This window comes from Hippopotamus amphibius, chromosome 11 (genome assembly GCF_030028045.1).
Source record: "Hippopotamus amphibius kiboko isolate mHipAmp2 chromosome 11, mHipAmp2.hap2, whole genome shotgun sequence".
Lineage (NCBI taxonomy): Eukaryota > Metazoa > Chordata > Mammalia > Artiodactyla > Hippopotamidae > Hippopotamus > Hippopotamus amphibius.
The window spans coordinates 73,821,046-73,839,234 of NC_080196.1; the positions used below are offsets into that span (position 1 = coordinate 73,821,046).

The 18,189-nt window shown below is 43.3% G+C and overlaps 1 protein-coding gene across 6 annotated transcripts in view; it reads right to left on the minus strand.

The window, feature by feature from the left end:
* LAMA3 (laminin subunit alpha 3) overlaps positions 1-18,189 on the minus strand; it is a 216,759-nt gene that overhangs the window by 17,032 nt on the left and 181,538 nt on the right. For all 6 annotated transcript variants that reach the window (XM_057698310.1, XM_057698305.1, XM_057698304.1 and 3 more), the window contains 11 exons: positions 16,642-16,793; positions 16,319-16,481; positions 15,762-15,895; positions 14,897-15,041; positions 12,558-12,677; positions 11,899-12,032; positions 6,500-6,617; positions 5,986-6,126; positions 4,018-4,157; positions 2,690-2,821; positions 1,717-1,870 (listed from right to left, as the gene is read on the minus strand). In XM_057698310.1, the coding sequence (XP_057554293.1) occupies positions 1,717-1,870; positions 2,690-2,821; positions 4,018-4,157; positions 5,986-6,126; positions 6,500-6,617; positions 11,899-12,032; positions 12,558-12,677; positions 14,897-15,041; positions 15,762-15,895; positions 16,319-16,481; positions 16,642-16,793 (1,533 nt within the window). The remainder of the gene's footprint in view (positions 1-1,716; positions 1,871-2,689; positions 2,822-4,017; positions 4,158-5,985; positions 6,127-6,499; positions 6,618-11,898; positions 12,033-12,557; positions 12,678-14,896; positions 15,042-15,761; positions 15,896-16,318; positions 16,482-16,641; positions 16,794-18,189) is intronic.

An 18,189-nucleotide genomic window follows, 5' to 3' on the forward strand; every position in this document is an offset into this window, starting at 1 on the left:
CTGCTATTGGGCTTTTGGAGGCAGGATTAGTGTCCTATTCCACCTAACCTGGGGGCTTGCACGGAACAGGGGGAACATTAAACCCAGTGTGTTCACTGGGCCTCCCACATCCACAGCCCCACTCCCACTCTCCCTGCTAAGGCCCCCAGAGGCACCTGACAGTCTCCCACCAGCTTTCCATCTGGTTGAGGCACCTGTCACTCAATACGCCACAAACCCCACTCATTCTCGCTCCCTTCAAAGGCCTGTCCTCTTCCTCTCTCCATGGCTGGCTTCTCCATCCACCCAGCAACCCCCACTAGATGCCTCAGAATTCTATTAACTCCTGCCTCTCCCTTGCCGCCCACCTTCAATTATTATATGGGTCTGGTACATTCCATCTTCTAAATAGCTTTGAGTTCGTTTCCTTCTCTCCATCTCCACCATCACTGTGCTCATTTAGTCTCTCAGTAACTCTCAGCCTTGCAATGAAAAAAATGAATCTATGACTTCATTCTCGAGGGGGCAGTTCTAAAGATGCTCTTTTCCTAAGAGTAAAATGACAACCCGTTGGAATTTATGAAATATATTTCTTCTCAATAGCATAAAACATTTCTCTTTATGTACTATCTCTTCAACCCACCCCACCCCCCAAATCATTGTGCAGCAGGAGAAATATTGGCAGATAAGCAGCCTGTGATTCATGTTAAGTGAAAAGTGGGTGAATGGAAGTGCACTGCTCTCAAGAGGGCCCACACTTTGGGGTCAGGCTGCCTGGGTTTGAATTCCAACTCCGCCTTCCATCTGCGGAAGCTTGGGCAAACTGCTCGCCCTTCTAAGCCACAGCATCCTTTTCTGTGAGATGCGGCTGGTAATAGTGCTTCTCCCATACGGTTACGTGCGGATTTAGTAAGAAAATCCTCTTAAAGAGCTCAGTGTAACACCTGGCACATTGCAGGTGCTCAGCGTTATCCATTAATCATATTAATTGTGACCTCAGATATGGGGAGGTCAACTGTTGACGTCAGGCAGAGCAAGGAATTTTTTAAGTTCTATCCCTGTGTTCAATTTATGACAAAGGTTCCACTCCTCCAAACAAGGAATTTCATTTCCTTTCAGCCTTAATTCTACACATTAGAATCACCTGGGAGCTTTAAGCGTAAAAATTCCTGCCACTTGGACCTACCTCAAGAGCATCTGACTTGATAGAGTGGAATGCAACCCAAGCATTGGGATTTTAAAAGCTCCCCAGGTGTCTCTATTGTGCAGTCAAGGTCAAGCCACACTGGCGTTGGCAAGGCCCAGGGGCATGTGCATATCTTGTCACAGGAGGCAGGAGAGAGGAGTGTCCCATGGGCAAGAGAAGGGTCATGACTCCTGTATCCTAGAGACAACCACTGTATTTACTGGAGACACAGCAGAAGTGTCAAAAGAGCAAGACATCAGCTATAGCAATTGAGAAACCGAAGTCAAGGTTCTATTTGTTCTATGACTGCAAAACTTGTCAAATGTTCAAGATACAAAATAAAAGCTAAAACAAAAACCACTTTGACATTTTGGTGTAATCCAACTGTTGATGACCCATTATTCCTGGAGGTACTGGTCACCACGGGATCAGGTGACCTACACCCCACCTTCCCCTCCCGTCTCCTCCCCAACATCTCTGGTGAGGCAGGATTCTCTTATGAGAATCATCTGGAAAGAAGCAAAACCCAGTGTAAGGTTTTTGACACTCACCTGATGGATATTAAAAGTCTTGGCTTTGTTAAACCTTGTAGACCCTTTAAGTAACATTAGAAAAGGTGGTCTGTTTAAACTGCAGCCTCCTAGGGACACATCTCTCTTGCTGGATTTATTGGCCAAATCTAGGACTTCCGGACTCTCTGGTAATCTGGAATGAGGGCAGAAACGAACTCTGACATATCAAGGACATATCAAGGACACAGTAGCAGCAAGAATTTGTTTCAAAAATACACATTGTTACTGTCCTGACTTCTGGGTAAACTTTCATCTCCTGCTCATACAGGATATCTAGAGGAAACACTAGGCTCATAGCGGATGAGGATGTGCTCTACCCACCTCTGCTTCCCTTAAATACCCAGCACCGTGCCTCACCAGCAGAAGGCCTTGGGAAACTTTTATTGACTTAAACAGCCAGGGTTGCAGCAAAGCCAGAATATTATAATTCTTTCTTTGGAATGGGAGCCATATAGAAATATGAAAATGAAATATGCAGAGAGGACAAACACAGGCACTAGATGACCCAGAATGACGGTGAACAACAGGAAACCTCAGAAGTGAGATCATGGAAGGATTTAACTCACTGCATTTCAGTAGGAAAATCTCATGGGTAAATCTGCTTTATTTGATGATTGTTGCTGAGCTCCGCTGGCAGCTCACAAGCTCCTAACAGGCTGCCTATGGTTCAGGGCCAGTCCCAGGCTCTCTCTCTGCCCAGGGGAGAGATTTGCTCTTATCTAAAAAGGACCGTAGTCTGAAAGTAAATTTTAATTAAACCTTTTCCAAGGTTATGTTCCAAAGCTGCTCCTACAAAGTGAGGCCAAGCCCAGAAGCTTTTGATGTGTGTATCATGCCAAAGAGGGTGTTCTGAAGGTCAGTGGGGTGAGAGTGGTGTGCAGCCCATGAGGACAAGTCCCCTGGGTCACAGGCCATTCTCATCAGCTGTGCATGCACAGAAAATGGTACCCACCTCTGGATCAAAACATTGCTGATGCAGCCCTCAAAAAGGCTCCCGCCCAGACGCAGGAGTTGTTGGGAATCTGAAAGGCCTCGCAGCCTTTGGTTATTTTTCAGAGGCTGGTCATCAATGAGGAGCCGGAGCCTGAAAAAAAGAGGAGGAAAGCAAAACAGGAGTGAGAGCAGCTGGAGAAAACGATTCTCACCAGGTGGGCAACTGGCTGTCTTTGATTCAGACTCAAAATCTTTTACCTGAAATAACTCACTAAACTATTTTTAAAGAGCATTTAAAATTTTGTCATGTACTTCTTTTTGTCCATAACACTCTTACTAAAGTATTCTACAGGCATACCTCATTTTGTTGCACTTTATTTTCAAAACAGGCTCCACAGATACTGCGTTTTTTTTTAACAAACTGAACGTCTGTGGCAACCCTGCCTTGAGCAAGTCTATTGGCACCACTTTTCCAATAGCGTCTGGTCACTCCATGTCTTGGTGTCACATTTTGGTAATTCTCACAAGATTTCAAACCCTTCACCAGCAAGAAGATTACAACTCCCTGAAGGCTCAGACGATGGTTTGCATTTCTTTGCAATAAAGTATGTTTTAAGTAAGGTATGTACATTGGGTTTTTTCACATGATGCTATTGCACTCGTAATAGACGACAGGGCAGGCTAAGTATAACTTTTATCTGCACTGGGAAACCAACAACGTTGTGACTTGCTTGACTGTGACATTTGCTTTATTGCAGTGGTCTGGAACCAAAGCCACGGCATCTCCGAGGCGCGCCCATATACATTCAGAGAGCGCGTGTCTTACGTGTGCAGCTCAGCGAGTCTTTGACATATGAAAACACCAACACTGGCAGCGCCCCGCCGAAGAAGCAGAACCAGTGAGCACCCTGGGCACCCAGCCTGGGGTCCCTTTCCTCTCTAGCCCCCCCTCCTCCAAAAGTAACCACTGTCCTGAATTCTGATAGAACAGACTAATTTTGGCTGCTTCTAAATTTTGTATAAATGAAATCATGGGAGACAAACTCTTTCAGGGGTGCCTTCTTCGGCTCAGCCTCATGTGCGAGGTTCATCCGTGTCATCGTGCACAGCTGTAGACCTTCCATTCTCATTCTCCCATTTCGAACGTACCCCAAGGTACTTATCCATCCAACTGCTGAGTGATTTTTTTAAATGATGAAATTGATACACAAACAGGAAGAAGGCTAAGATTTACTAGTAAAATAGGGTCAATGTCAAGGACAAATATTTCTCAGAAAAGACGCTAGGAAATTCCATTAAACTAAAGTAAAATTCTTAGTGCTCTGGCGGAAGAGCCACTCCACTCACCCAGAGTTGTCGCTTATTACAGACACGTAATGCAGTAAGCCATCCACGTACGTCTGTGGGGACGTGAAAATGGGGCTGCTGCTGTCCCTGGTGCTCAGTTCAACGTGGCCATCTTCCAGGGTGACCTGCAGACTGCTTGCCTGAAATCATCAGAGAACGTACCCATCAGTCCAATCCACCTGCATTTAATGATGATGAATGTATCAACAGTGAATGTATGATCAAAACTATGTACAATACAGGATCTTTAGACCCCCATGTTTTGACTTTGCTATTTTGATCTAAAGATTATTTTTGAATTACTGAACTCCATGTTTATGAATACAAAAACCTTATGCAAGTTATTCCAACACTAATGAATCTATCAAAAGCATTTTATGGACCTACATTTGTAAACCAACTTAATCTCTCTATCAATTACACAAAACAGTTCTAACATTTATAAACTTTCCTATTTTCACTTTTATTTTGCTGAAGTTATTTTCATCAGCATCAATGTTGTTCTGAATACATTTTTACGACAGAGACTTGATTCATCAATTTTTTTTTCATAGATCATTACAACGATGGCTTCTCTTCAGTCATGAATTTCTCATTTTCAGGTCCTAATTTCTAGGAGGTTCAATTGTCCAATGTCAAACTCTGACGATCCAAACTTTGGCAAGAGGATTTGATTCTTTCTGTCAATTCTTAATTTTTAAAAATGTGTGTAGTTTTAGCCGTTGTCATTTTAATTTGGTTAACTTTTTTTCCTACTAGGTAAAATTTTTGCAGTTTTCCACCAGATGTGATTTGTCAGTGAGCTTCAAGCCTAGAACAATTTTTATAGTGTGTAGTTGTAGCCAATGTCAGTTTCACTTTCTGTTGATTTTTTTTTCAATTGGCAATATTCATTATAAACTGGATAAAAAGAAAGCTAATTGAAATGTATTTCTTAGCTAATCCATTAAGAAGTTGAGAGCAGTGTTCCTAGGATATTTGAAGGGTTCTTGCATTGTCCAGAATTGATCTCATCTTTTGCTAAGCCAATTCTTCCGCCTGTGTTGGACCATTTTGCATATTGTGTACTAAGTGTCCCCACTGTAGGAAACAAGGAGTGTGTGTCAAAAGAGCTGGGTCAAAACATCCTGCTCTGATGGAAGAGCCACTCTCACAATCTAAATGTTGGCATGTGCTTTTTCAGGGGTATTTTTGTTTGTTTTGTTTTTAAAAAAGGATCTCGAGCTGCTGATGAACAAAGATAGCAAGAGAGGAGAAGCATTCTACTATGACATAACCACAGAGGCAGCTACGTCCTTCCTTTCAACATATACTAGCTGTCTGTTGTGCTGGCAATTCTGAAGAAACAAATCCAGGAAGAACAGTGTCCTACTTCTACTTCTATTTTAAAATCCCACTCGTTCCACCAGGCAATTTCTGGGTATTAGCTGACTTTTACGCCTACATGACCACACTGGCTAAAGCCTCTTAAGTTATAGAATCTCTGTGGCTTGTTGTACAGGAACAAAGAGCAAAGGACCTTACTCTCTCCCATTCTCCGATGTAAATATTGTCCAACTAGCTGCTGCCACCAAAAAAGGAATCTAAAGAGCTACCTTCTGTGGAATCACAAAGGAGTAATGGGTGTACATCCTGATTTTTTTCTTAGATCTAAAACTTAAAGCTACATTATTACTTATAACTCTACTTCACCTCACTCATAAAATATACCTAAAAGAATGAAAATGAGTCCATGAATACACACAAATTCAATTCTGTAAACTACAATGTATTTTCTAAGCCTGATTTCTTTTAGGACCTACCCCAGGATGGGCAACAGCTTCCATGATGGAAATCCACAATAGCATTTACTGCGTGATGATAGATAAAATGCCCAATGAATTTACCTTCAAAATCCCTCTATTGTTTTTGACATCAAACCTTGAATCAGGTTTAAATCATGTTCAATATACATGCAATATTTCATACCCCTATCTGATGATTTAATAAGATGCCACTGGGTTGAAAGGTCTGAAACCCAAAGGAGGCCTGGAAGTGGCTGGGCGACGGGAAGTCCAAATTGGTGAAGCTCAACTGTCCTCCCCTGGAGAATGAGGCAGATCGCACGAGCTGAAAAGCAAACACGGAATAAATCACTGTCACTGTAATCACGTCATGGCTGAAATATAGTATCTTAACCTGTGTCACTTCACTTGAACCAATTCATGTGATCCATGGGAAGAAATAGAGTTGGCTATTCTGTATGATAATTTACCAATCATCTGTACGTTTCTGTGTGTACAGCCGGTATTCCTACCTTCCTACAAATTCAATATGCAAGCCCTGAAGAGGTTTTGCGAGTGTGTGGAGGGTGTAACGAATGAGCCAGTTCACCATAACACTGTGGGCTACCAGAAAACGTCACAAGTTGGTGTGTTAATGCATGTTGAATGTGGGTTAGCTGGGGAGCATTCCTTTGCAAGGTTCTGAACTCTTCACTTACCTTCCAGTCTTCTGAGCACTTTTTTGTTACACCCACGGTATCATTCAATCTAACAACACCAGTGGTCTTCTTCAGGTTTTTCATGCAGCCTCGGAAAGCAGGTGTAGAAATGTTAAACCTGATTTGGGATTCAAGAAAAGGAAGAGATGGACCAGAGCAGACTTGATGGGGAACTGGAGCTGAAATATGGCGCTTAACTCCCTACTACTTCCCACCCATGAACAAGGACGTGTTTTGTGGTTCTCTCTTCTCATAGGATTTCTAAAATGCTACTTATTCTGTGATGCTGGGAAAATCTATTTCCTTTCTGTGTGATTCACATTCTCAGCTTTAAAAATGAACACAATAATGTTGACAGAAGAAAGGCCCGTGTCCCCAAAAGGTACAGAGACATAGAAGATGTACCATATCTGGAAATGCTCCCCCACCCCCTCCCAAAGTCATGGTAATGCATCATGAATTAAAAGCATATTCATAAATTAATATACTACAAACATCATATAAATATATATTAATAACTTAATAAATAACTTATTAGAGCCAGAAGTACTCTAGAAAACTTTTTGCTCTTTTTTCCTATCCACTTTTAAGTCAGCCACTATAAACTCAGAAGAAACAAACTGTTACTTTTTAGTCCTAGTCAATTATGAAAAATGTGGTTTGGTATTTAATCAGTGCCAAGCTGGAACAATGGAAAGCATTGTCTGGCCTCCTATGCTGTATCCACCACCTCCTAACTGTGCGAGCTGGGCAAGAGGTCACTGTGAGGATTAAACAAGTTAATATCCTGGAAGTGCTTGGAATCCTGCGTGGCACGTGGTCATGAACACTCATGAGGTGCTTCTGAGACAGGCATGGCTCTGGAGCCAGGCTGTGTGGGTTCGAGTCCTGTCCCTGCTGCCTTTTCTGTGCTTCTGTTTCCTTGTTTACACAATGTGAATGTGGTAATCTGCTTCCCAGGGTTGTCCTGAGTTTAAATGAGATGATACGTGTAATGCACGCAAGTGGTACCCAGTACAGAGAAAGGACTCAGTGTGAGATGGCAGAGTCAGTAACTACCCCCGTATCAGTGCATTACTATAACAAAGCAATTCTAAAGCAGCTCCTCTTACGTGGCTGCCTTGGCATTTCCCCTTTGATTTGATTTTTGGATCTGCATGGAGCTGATGTCACATAAAAACATTAAAATACATGAAACAACTGAAGTCCGGGCAAATATTTGTGTTTCTTAAGCAGATGATGTTCTAAGATAAACACACAGCTGACTTCGTTATAAACCCCTAAAGCAGCTCACTTTTCTAAATGGAAAGGTGTCTGCCTTCATTTTTATTCAATTCATTATAAACAGTTGAGCCACATGTAATATGCATAAAATTAAATTTCATTAAAAGGAAAAGGAAGAAATGAATCCTCACTGGCATTGCAGCACGAGCTTGATCATTTTATAAAGTTGGCTGCCTGCCTCAGGAAAGGAGGAAAGTTCATATCCATTGCTGGAGCTTGTCTATACATATATTTAGATCCTTTCTCTCCTGGGTTTCAACATGTTTAGACTCATCAACATCTCCCGATTCTTTCTTTCCATACAGTATAGGAAAGGAAGTACAGGAGGAAGAATAAGCTGGCAGAAAAGTAAAGGGGAAAGAAAGACAACAGACAGATATGGAGCACCTATTTTGCGCAAGGTACTATTATCTGATCCTCACGATAACCTTTCAAGGGAGATAGTCTCTCAGCTGACATGATTAAGCACTTACCACGTGCCAGGCACTGTGCTAACTCCTTTACTCTGACTCTCACAAGCCCTCTGAGAGTTAGGCCATGACTATGCCCATGTTACAGAGGCTCAAGGAGGCTTGGGAAGGTGAAGTGACTTGCATGAAGTCATGCAGCAGGAAGGCGGCAGCACTGGGATCTGCGTGGTCGGCCCTTGGGCTCTTTACGCTTACGCAACGTGCACCCAGGGCCCTGGGATGCTCACGACTCTTTCCTTACAGAACAGTTCTCTACAGCAGAGACGTTACGAGGGAAGATGGTTTCCACCCTTCTTTGGGGTGTTCCTGTTACTCTGGTTCACCTGAGGGCTTAGAGTTCCACGTCCGCGCCAGGATTCAGGGTCTGAGCACCCTTGCTAGAGGAATGTGACTGCGGAGGAGCGCAGGCTGCGGTATGAATGGGGCAGTATGCCGGGGTATGTGTACACACCATGGGCCAATCTGTTCACAAAGGCTTAGCCAGGTCCAACCTGCTGTGGGCAGACCTCAGAGGGCAGCGAGAGCAAGATCGAATTCCAAACTCCGTGTTGGGTATCAGTAAATGCCCCACAGAGCCCTGCCAGGTGACTACTTTTTGAATTACTTTTATTTTAATATGACATTATTATACTCTGTGAGGTAATGATGTAGGCCCCCAGGAAGTATTTCTTGTTGGTCTGAGGCCGTCTGGCACCATTAGGGATGGTTTGCTCTTCTCATGGGAAGCAGATGGGATTAACAGATTGTGACTTCTGACTATAATCCTAAACAAGTCGTTCCAAGATCTGGGTCCCCATTCCCGGAAGGTCCGCTACAGGGAGAGAGGAGAAAACACCACATCCACAAGATCTCCTGTCAAAGCTACTGTATTTAGAGATTACACGAGGCTTGCTTCTCACCACATTAGGTTCAAGCACTTACTGTCTTTCGCTAATGCCAGGGGTCAGGGCACCTCCCTCCTTTGAAAGAATTGCTAGGTTAGTGCGGGTATTCTCTGTGACCTACGTCAGAGCGGGGGGCTCTCAGGACTCTGAACCATCCAGGACAGCACCACAGGGATGAAGCAGGGCCAGAAACAGCTGAATGCTGTTTAGCATGTTACTTGTGAGGGAGTAAAAGATCCGTGAAATCTTTCAACTGGCCTCTGTCACCTGCATGTTCCAGGTCCTTGCAGTTTGAATCAAAAATCAAAGTACACACTTACCCAGAAAAAGGAAGCAGTTCCTGTTTGGAAAACCCTAAAACAGATGACTTGGAAAATTCTATATGCATATCTGTACATATATGTATAACAATATCCATATGTGTATTTCTTTCATGGACAGAGATAAAAAGACATAGAAAGGTTGTATTGGACTTAACCCAAGGTCATGCCACTCTTCGGGGGCTGAGCCAAAACTAGAACCACTTCTTTGGATCCTCATCCAGTACTTTTTCCTAGTAAACCTTGCTTGGCCGGAATCCACATCGCTGTCTGTGGACACCACACGGAGGTAAACCACCAACCAGTGCCTCCTGTATCGCCTCTGAGAATCCCTCACGGCTCTGCGTGAGCCCACCTGCCCACATCACCTCAATGCCACCTGTTCCCAAGCTTCATTCACCCTTTCTGCAGCCTGGACTTCTCTGCAGAGGTCCAGGGCCTCTCTCCAACCGCTTCCGGGCATCTCCACCTGTTGTCTCCTGGGCTCCTGGGACTCAGCCTGTCTCAGACTGAACTCACCACCCTGCTCCTCTGCTGGTGCTGGCCATCTGTCCAAGTGCTAGACCAAAGCCCAGGGGTCCTTCTTGAGCGCTTTTCTCTGTTACTCCCCAAACCCAAGCAACTATTCAGCACTGCCCATTCACTGCCCTATGTATACTGGAAATCCACTTCCTTTTCCTCATCTGCACTGTCATCTCTGTGGTCGGGCCACCCGCCTCTCACCTCTGTTACACTCATCTTCCAACCCCTCTACCTGCCTGTGCCTTTCCCCTCTTAATCCAATCTCTGCCTTGCACCAGAATGAGCTCCTGAAAACCCAGATTTGATCATGTCCTTTCTCTGCTGAAGCCCCCAGTGGTTCCTTACTGTGACTTTCAAGATCCTCTGTGGTCTGGCCCCTGCTTCCCACACCAGCCACATGTGGCATCCCTGGCCTGCTTCTCCTCTTGAGAGTTCACATTTCTCTGGTTCTTGTCTCTTCACATATGCTTACTTTCATAAGTCAGTGTCTTTCAGATCTAGCCAGAGACCACTTTTCTGATGCCCCAGCTGTGTAGATTCCTAGATTCCCTTCCTGGGCCCCCCATCACCCTGAGCTTCCCCTGTGATAGCACGGACCTCATTCTACTGTCTCCCCTCCTTTATACTCGAGGCTCTGCCCTGTCTGCCGTTGTCATCCTAACACTGATCGCACCGCCTGATGTCACTAGACACCCAATGAGGGCTTGTGTAATGAACAAATAAATGACAGCCTCAGATGTGTGCAATGGTGCTGCCTTAGGTTACTCTATTTCACTGCATTTAGTTGAATAAAATCAAGATTATTGGCCACTCAAAACTAGCTATTCATGGTTGAACTGCTATTTAATACTGATTATATTAAATATTAATATTACCTCCTTGGCTCTTGATTTCTTCATTAAAATTCAGCAGTTACATACCATGATCCACAAGGTCCTTCCCAGTTCAAAGCATCTAGGGCGTAAAGACATTCACTCCCAAATGCTATTAAAGTGCTGAACTTGCTTACCTGCATTTCTGTCTTTGGGGGCAACCCCAAGAACCTTAAAACAAAGATCACTGCCTCCCTATTGAGGCTCGACAGCCGCTCAAATGTATAAGGAATTCAGAAGAAAGACCATCTTTGCCCAATACCTCATCAATCACATCTAGCGCTCCTTCCAGCTGACTGATAACTTAGGGAGTTAACTGGCCTCAGATCTCATGTGAAAGTAATCATCACCAGACATTTTGAAAGTGCTCGTAGCTTATCATGAGGCTGTACTAACCCTTCCAGAGAACCTTCCTTCCACACATCATTGTCAGCCTTTCGGGAGGATGCAAACAAATTAACAAAACACGAAAGTTATTTTTAAGGGTATCCTCATAGGGGTGTTTGTTTTCTTATTCAGATTAAGCTTTACCTCCATTCACATTAATGTAATCCATTCACACATTCATTCATCTGAGAAACAGTTACGCCCGTAGTGTCCATGCTCCATAAATGTAAGGGGGCGGGTGATCCAGATGTGCCTTATGTTCTAGGAGATGCTTCCTGAAGGAGCGGCCCCAGCTTTAAGTGCCCGGGGCTGCCTGTCAGGCCAGGGGCCACCTGTGTTCTCCTCCGTGCCTTCAAGGGCCCCAGGCCACGGCCTCTGTTCTTACTGGCAGCATTGTCGACACCAAGTCTGCTGCCTGTGGTCTCTCTCCTCCCAGGAATGACAATGGGTGTGGCACACAGTTCCCCTGCCCCGCCCCCCCCCAACTGGCCAGTCCCAGTATCCAGTATTCACAGCCTGTTTTACTCTGTTGGCTAACATTGCTAATACTGAAAAGTTAATTCTTTGTTTTTTGCTGGAATTAAAAAAGGGAGACTAATCGGTAGCAATCATAACTATTAAGAGAGGTGATCTCCTTCTTAAAAAAAAAAATCACCTTACCTTTCCCTGATTGAAATCGGAATTCCTCCCAGATAATATGTGCTGAAATCAAATATATCACCATCGATTTTAATGCTTTGAAAATCCACGTTTATCCGCATAACATTTTGGACTTTTCCAATTTTGATCTGAATCTGAAATCAAAGAGAGATGAATCAGCAAGCAATGAGAAATAAAAGAATCCTATTCACAGTGGTTCAGAGCTATTATGTTTTTGCCTTCCTTCAGATTCATTTATATAAATGGTATATATATATGGGCTCTGAGCAGTAACGCATTTGCATAAAATTATAATATTAAGATATTTAAGTAGAAATGTTTGCATTTGTTTTTTTAACTTTGTTATTTTGTTATTTATTTTGGGCGTCCCATGCAGCTTGCAGGATCTTAGTTCCTCTACCAGGGATCCAACCTCTCTGAAAGCACAGAGTCCTAACCCCTGGACCACCAGGGAATTCCCTAAATGCTTGTATTTGAAAGTAATCATGTTTTATCTGTGCCATACAGATGTTACATATTTCATGCCCCAAATGTTCAGATTTTAAAAGGACATGTCTCTCAGTTAATAAGTTCATCCGCTCATAGAAAAGTGTTGTGGGCACTGACATAAAGGACTAAGACTATTTAACAGTTCAAATAAACAGACTCAAGGGATATACCAAGTGATCTTTCCCGTCGTTTATGATGTCTCTCATTCCTTTCTCTTGTGGTTGCTCTGAGTTCAGTTTGTATCGCACCATGAGACGGCCGTCTTCTATATTTAGAGATATGAAGTGATCCTAGAGCATGGAGATAATGTAGATTACCACAAGCCTTGGGAAGAGCTAGAAGCTGGAATTCAGCATGCTCTCAAATTCCAGGCTGCTCTCAGCTTCAGCTGCCTCCTTGGTTCAAAGGAACAACAGTGCTGTAATATCCAGCTGCCAGGATGAGTATGACGGTTAAATCTTCTAAGTTATGTTAAACATCATATACAGTGCTTGGCACACAGGAAGGAAACAATAAATGCTAGCTATTGTCGTGATTTTGTTTCATAACAAGCTATAACCAGCATGCAACAATGGACTGGAAAGATACAGATCATTAGTATCATTTGAAAATATGACTGCTACCTTTAAAAAAAAAATTATTTATTTGGCTTCACCAGGTCTCAGTTGCAGCATGTGGGATCTAATTCCCTGACCAGGATCTAACTGAGCCTGGGTCCCCTGCATTGAGAGCACAGAGTCTTAACCACTGGACCTCCAAGGAAGCTCCTGATTGCTACCTTTTGGAGAGAGGTAGGGTCTTCCTCCAACCCCAAACATTTTCCACCATCTGCTTTCTGACATATTCTAACGTGTCCTCTATCTTCCGTTTAAGTGGTGCTTGGGGACCCCAAAGAGGGCCTCTTCCCTCCCACTACTCTCTTGGCCTTGGCCATCACCGTCACTTCTGTGGTTCCAATTCAGGTGTGCCCATGAGCCCACATGTTTTTCTGCAGCCTAGACCTGTCTTTTCAGGGCCAGGTCTGTACATCTGATTACCTAATTGCTCTCGCGTGCATGCCTCACAGATATCTCAAATTTAGAATATCTCTAACGGAACTTATGATCTACATGACTCCCACCTGCTGCCTAGTCTGTCTCTCTGCCCTTCACCCTGTCCTCTCCTTCTTTCTCTCTCTTATCACTAACCACCTTGCTGAGCCAGCCACAATCCTACTAGGAGTGATAACTGCAACCCCATTACGGTGTAAGGCATATACTTGAACTAACCATTTCCTCAGTGGAAAGGTAAGCTGAGGAATGTCTGGTGTGAGACGTGAAGGGTGGCTCTTATACAGTTTCCTAATGAAACTCTCTTGGAAGTCTACTGCCAGAGTCCTTGCCTAAAAGGAAAATCAGTCCTCATCTGGATCCTAAACCTTGCTCTTGGAAGCCAGGGAGGGTTCATCACACTCACACATAACAGAATAACATCAACTCATCCTACTTAACTGCAGCACTGGAGGTAATTTTCTCTTATCTGGTTACTAATGGCATTTCATAAGCTTTCTTCTATTATAAGTAGCATTTCTGGTTCTTAGTCTCCAAGAACTTTGAAATGTAGTACAAAGAAGACCTTGTTCTGGAAAATAGCTGCCTTGCCCTGAAGATGGTGTGTGGCTTCTCAGCTCTCTGCATTCTCCAGGCAGGTCAGGACCCCCCCAAACCATCAGAACTGGTTCAGCCTTGGAATCTCCCGAGGGGTCCAGACCCACCCCAGAGAGGAGAGGTGGAGCAGGCCTGTGTCCCTACCCTGCAGGCAGAAGGGTCTGGTAAATCCCCAAGCTCCATGTCAACCCCACGTTCTCAGACTGCAGATCCCATGGGCTGATTCACATTTCTCCACAATACTAGCTACCCAGCAACTATGGAAGCGCTCATTCTCGGAAAAGGTTAAGTCCAGGCTCATCTCCCAGCAGGTGGTGCTGACGATCGCTGGTAGAGTGTCACTTTGGCCTTGTCTAAACTAGGAGACTTTAAGAATGCTCTCTAGGCACCTCAGCTGCCTGAAAACAAAGAAGCTTCCTAGACTTGTCAAGTCAAGGGTCAGGCAGATAGAGACAAAATCCTGTACAACCGGGAAAGAGTCAAATCAAGAAGCAAACAGCAGGAGGTCAAACAATCTAGCTTTCAAAGACCCCAGGAGGCCTTAATATTTTTTTAGGCAGAATGAGTAGGTTATTAGGCAAATGGTAGTTTTCAAAGAATAAAATTGACAATGTGAATAGAATGGGAAAGGGGAAATTTCTCCCACATTTTGGTGGCATTTTCTCAAATTCCAGATTACTCGCCTGACTAAAACACACACTTGCACAGCCAAAGAAAGTAGAACTGGGCCAAGGGAAAGGATGCAGCTAATATTTGCACACTGTTTTTCAGATCCGTTGGTTGTTTATCATAACCCAGTTACCCCAAAATTGCTCAAATGAATGGACACATTTGGTAGGATTTGGATGCTTGTTATAGATTACCTGGTTTTCTGCAAAGAACAGCAAACCTCTATCCACGGTGGTCTGAATCGTCTGTACAAAGGTTGGGAAGGGAGCATTTGGTTGAGTCGGAACGCGAGCATAGCCTGTACCTTCAAAATAATTTTTGTCTGATTCTTCCTTTCTCCTGTCAACACCAATCATCGTAAGTTAGAACACAGCAGCAAGGACTGCCTGGCAAGTGTGCTACGAGATGAAAAAGCGAGCAAAGCCTATGCAATCGAGTTGTCGTGATTTTGTTAAAGAAGAGGAAACATCTTTAAAACGCTGAAACAGCTCACTATTTCTCCTGGATGTGCTCTTACATTCTTCGGTGATCAAACCCCAGCTCAACAGAGATACTATTCAGGAGTCCCTTTGGAAACGTTTACTTAGGAAGATGTGGCCCAGCAGCTGAAGATCTTTCAGTGCAAGAAATTATTAACTTGAAATACAATTTCATTCTGAGTAGTAAATACTTTGTCTCATATTAGAATCTTCCAAGTCTTTTAAACTATAGGGTAGGTCGGGAGCTCAAGGCAGCAGCTTTCAAATAGGTTCATATGCCAACATCATGGTGTACTTTCTGGACCAGTATTTCCTTTTTTAATTTATAGTAAATAGTTTGTGCCTAAATCAGGTACCATCTAATGCTGAATATTTTGTGGTAGGAGGCACCAAAAATTAAAGAAAGATTTTTTTTTTTGAAATTGAGAAAATGCTATTAATCTAATATTTTATACAAATAAGGAAAAGATTTTTCCTTATTTAACTTATATTCCTTAAATATAAATTACATATATTTTATGTACTATAACGGCAAGTTACCAAAATCACTAAAAGACACCAGCCTCTAGGTTTTATTTACCTTCTGCAAGGTTCCACTTCTGTTGTGTTGAGATTAAAAGTCTTTTTGAAGTTGTACAAGCTCAGAACATTTTCATTGAGATCATCTAACTCAATACAACCTTTGTAGGGAGGGAATCTCAGTCTACTGGGAAGCTGAAAAAAACAAAACCAAAAATTCTTCCACTAATTGAACAAAGGACAATGGCTAGGTTGACCAGGAAACAGTATAACTCTGTCACTGGTAACTATCCATATAACATAGGGGGTAAGCATGTGGACCCTGCAGCCAGATGCTCTGGCTTTGCTATTTTCTAGCTGTCTGATCTTGGGCAAGTTATTCGACCTCTCTGTTTCAGTTTCCTCATCTGTGAAAGAGCAATGATAGTGATGCTTATTTAAATTAATATACTTAAACCTAGATCACTGCACATAAAAGGACTCTAATATTAGCTATTATCACTGGATATGGTTTAAGAATACATAGTTAAATCCATTTTATGTATACTTGATTAAAATATCATGATGCCAAAACAAATTTTAAATATTTTCATTCCGTGAAATAACATTCACACTTACTCTAAAATCAGACGGGTAACCTCCAACATAAAATACAACATTTTCAGGATCCAAATCTAGGAGCGTGTTGCTATTTCCGCTATCCATGTCATGGAATTGAGGTGTTTCTGGTTTACTGGATGTGGCTTTTCGGGTGTAATTAAGCCTTGCGAACTGATAAATTCTGTTTCAAAATAAATTAGATAGTAAAGTTATATAAAAATGTATGGAAGATGAAAGAAATCAAAGCCAAAATACTGAAACGGTGTTCAGCAATGCATACAATGAAAGTTTGGTGAGTGCAGGTCAGATTAACGAAGAGCTGTAATCAATCAGACTCGCACCTCTGGAATTTCACCCGGTCCATAACTGCCTCTTGAGTTTCGCTCCTGGTCAAGGTCTGGTCCACTTGGAGTTCAGCCTCGCGCTCTCCCAGGTTGTAGACACATGTGAGCTGGCCATCTACGACTGCCATGCCGATGTAGTCCCTGGAGGCCTGGAGACACAAAGGCCACCTCAGCATTTCCCATACTGAGTCCTCTCAACTTCCCATCCCAAGACAGCGCATTTCAAATAACTAACAGGTTTTATTCAGTCGGCCCTGGGCAGACAGAATGAATGAGGTGCCTCCTGGTATAAGACAATACAGACAGCACAGCTAATTAACAATGTCTTTGCTCACGTTATCGTGAGAGCACTCATTTATCCACTCCTCCATTCGCTCAATCTGCAAATATTTGCCAAGCACCTGACATAAAGATGAACCAGATATGGGCTCAGGCCTCCATTCAGTTTCATTCTGGAAGGGAGATAAGACAGCCATGTCCTTCCCGCGACACACAAGGTCCCCTCAACACTGTGGGTGTGCCTGTTCACCCTATGTTATCACTGTCAGCTACATGTGTATCTTTCCTGTTAGAATGTGAGCACCTTAAGGTGAAAAGAAATTTTTGAAAACTGGTGAAATATACATAACATGAAATTTACTACTGTAACCCATTTTAAGTGCACACTGGGTACATTCAAGAAACAAATTTTTGTTTATCATAAACACAGGGTGTGGCACCTACTAGGTATATGGTGTAAATTTGTTGAAGGAATAAAGTCATGTGCATTTTGCCATAATACACAGCAAAAAGTCATAAGAAAGAAAGTCCCAATACCTTGAGGCATGAGTGGGTGACCAATAACAGTGCTGACTATAGGAATCCTTAAATATGATGTCCACTAGTGGCAGCCAACCAGTTCCTAATCGCTCAGAATTTTCAAGAACCGTGTTTCAAGCCTTTCTTTTCCAATTTTGTATAATAACCCAGTCAATGATTACCTTCTCCTCTGACACTTAGGTGGAAGAGATGTATTTTAAGAGGAGGCATTAAAAGCTAAAATAAACTGTCTGAAATGCTGTAATGGTGGCAGTTTAAAGGATTCAGAATTATAGAGATGGGGCAACCGGATTTCTTACTAATGAGGCAGGAGAGGCTGCATCTCACTCCAGGCCTCATTCACAGATCGTCCCCACCCCAGACACTTCGAAGGGGCTGTGGCTGGGTGTCCTGAGAAGAGGACAGGGTCCAGTCCTGTGAGGAAGAACTGCTCTGATCTCCATGATGCCTTGGTACTGCCACCCGGTTGCAAGGGGAGGGGTGCTGATTTTCAACCCAGGAGTGGACGTGCTCACATGTACACACATGTGTGCCCACGTGCTGGACCCATGGGGCCAGGCCTCTAGATCCACCAGCCAAGACCAATCGCTGTGTGACAGGAGGTCTCCCTGTGGAGCCACCAGAGGTGGTGGGATTTCCTCCTGTGGTGCCGACGGCAGTGACATGGTTGTGTCACGCACCTCAGAAGCCATGTTCTGTTTTAAAAACAAAAGAAACATCCAAGCG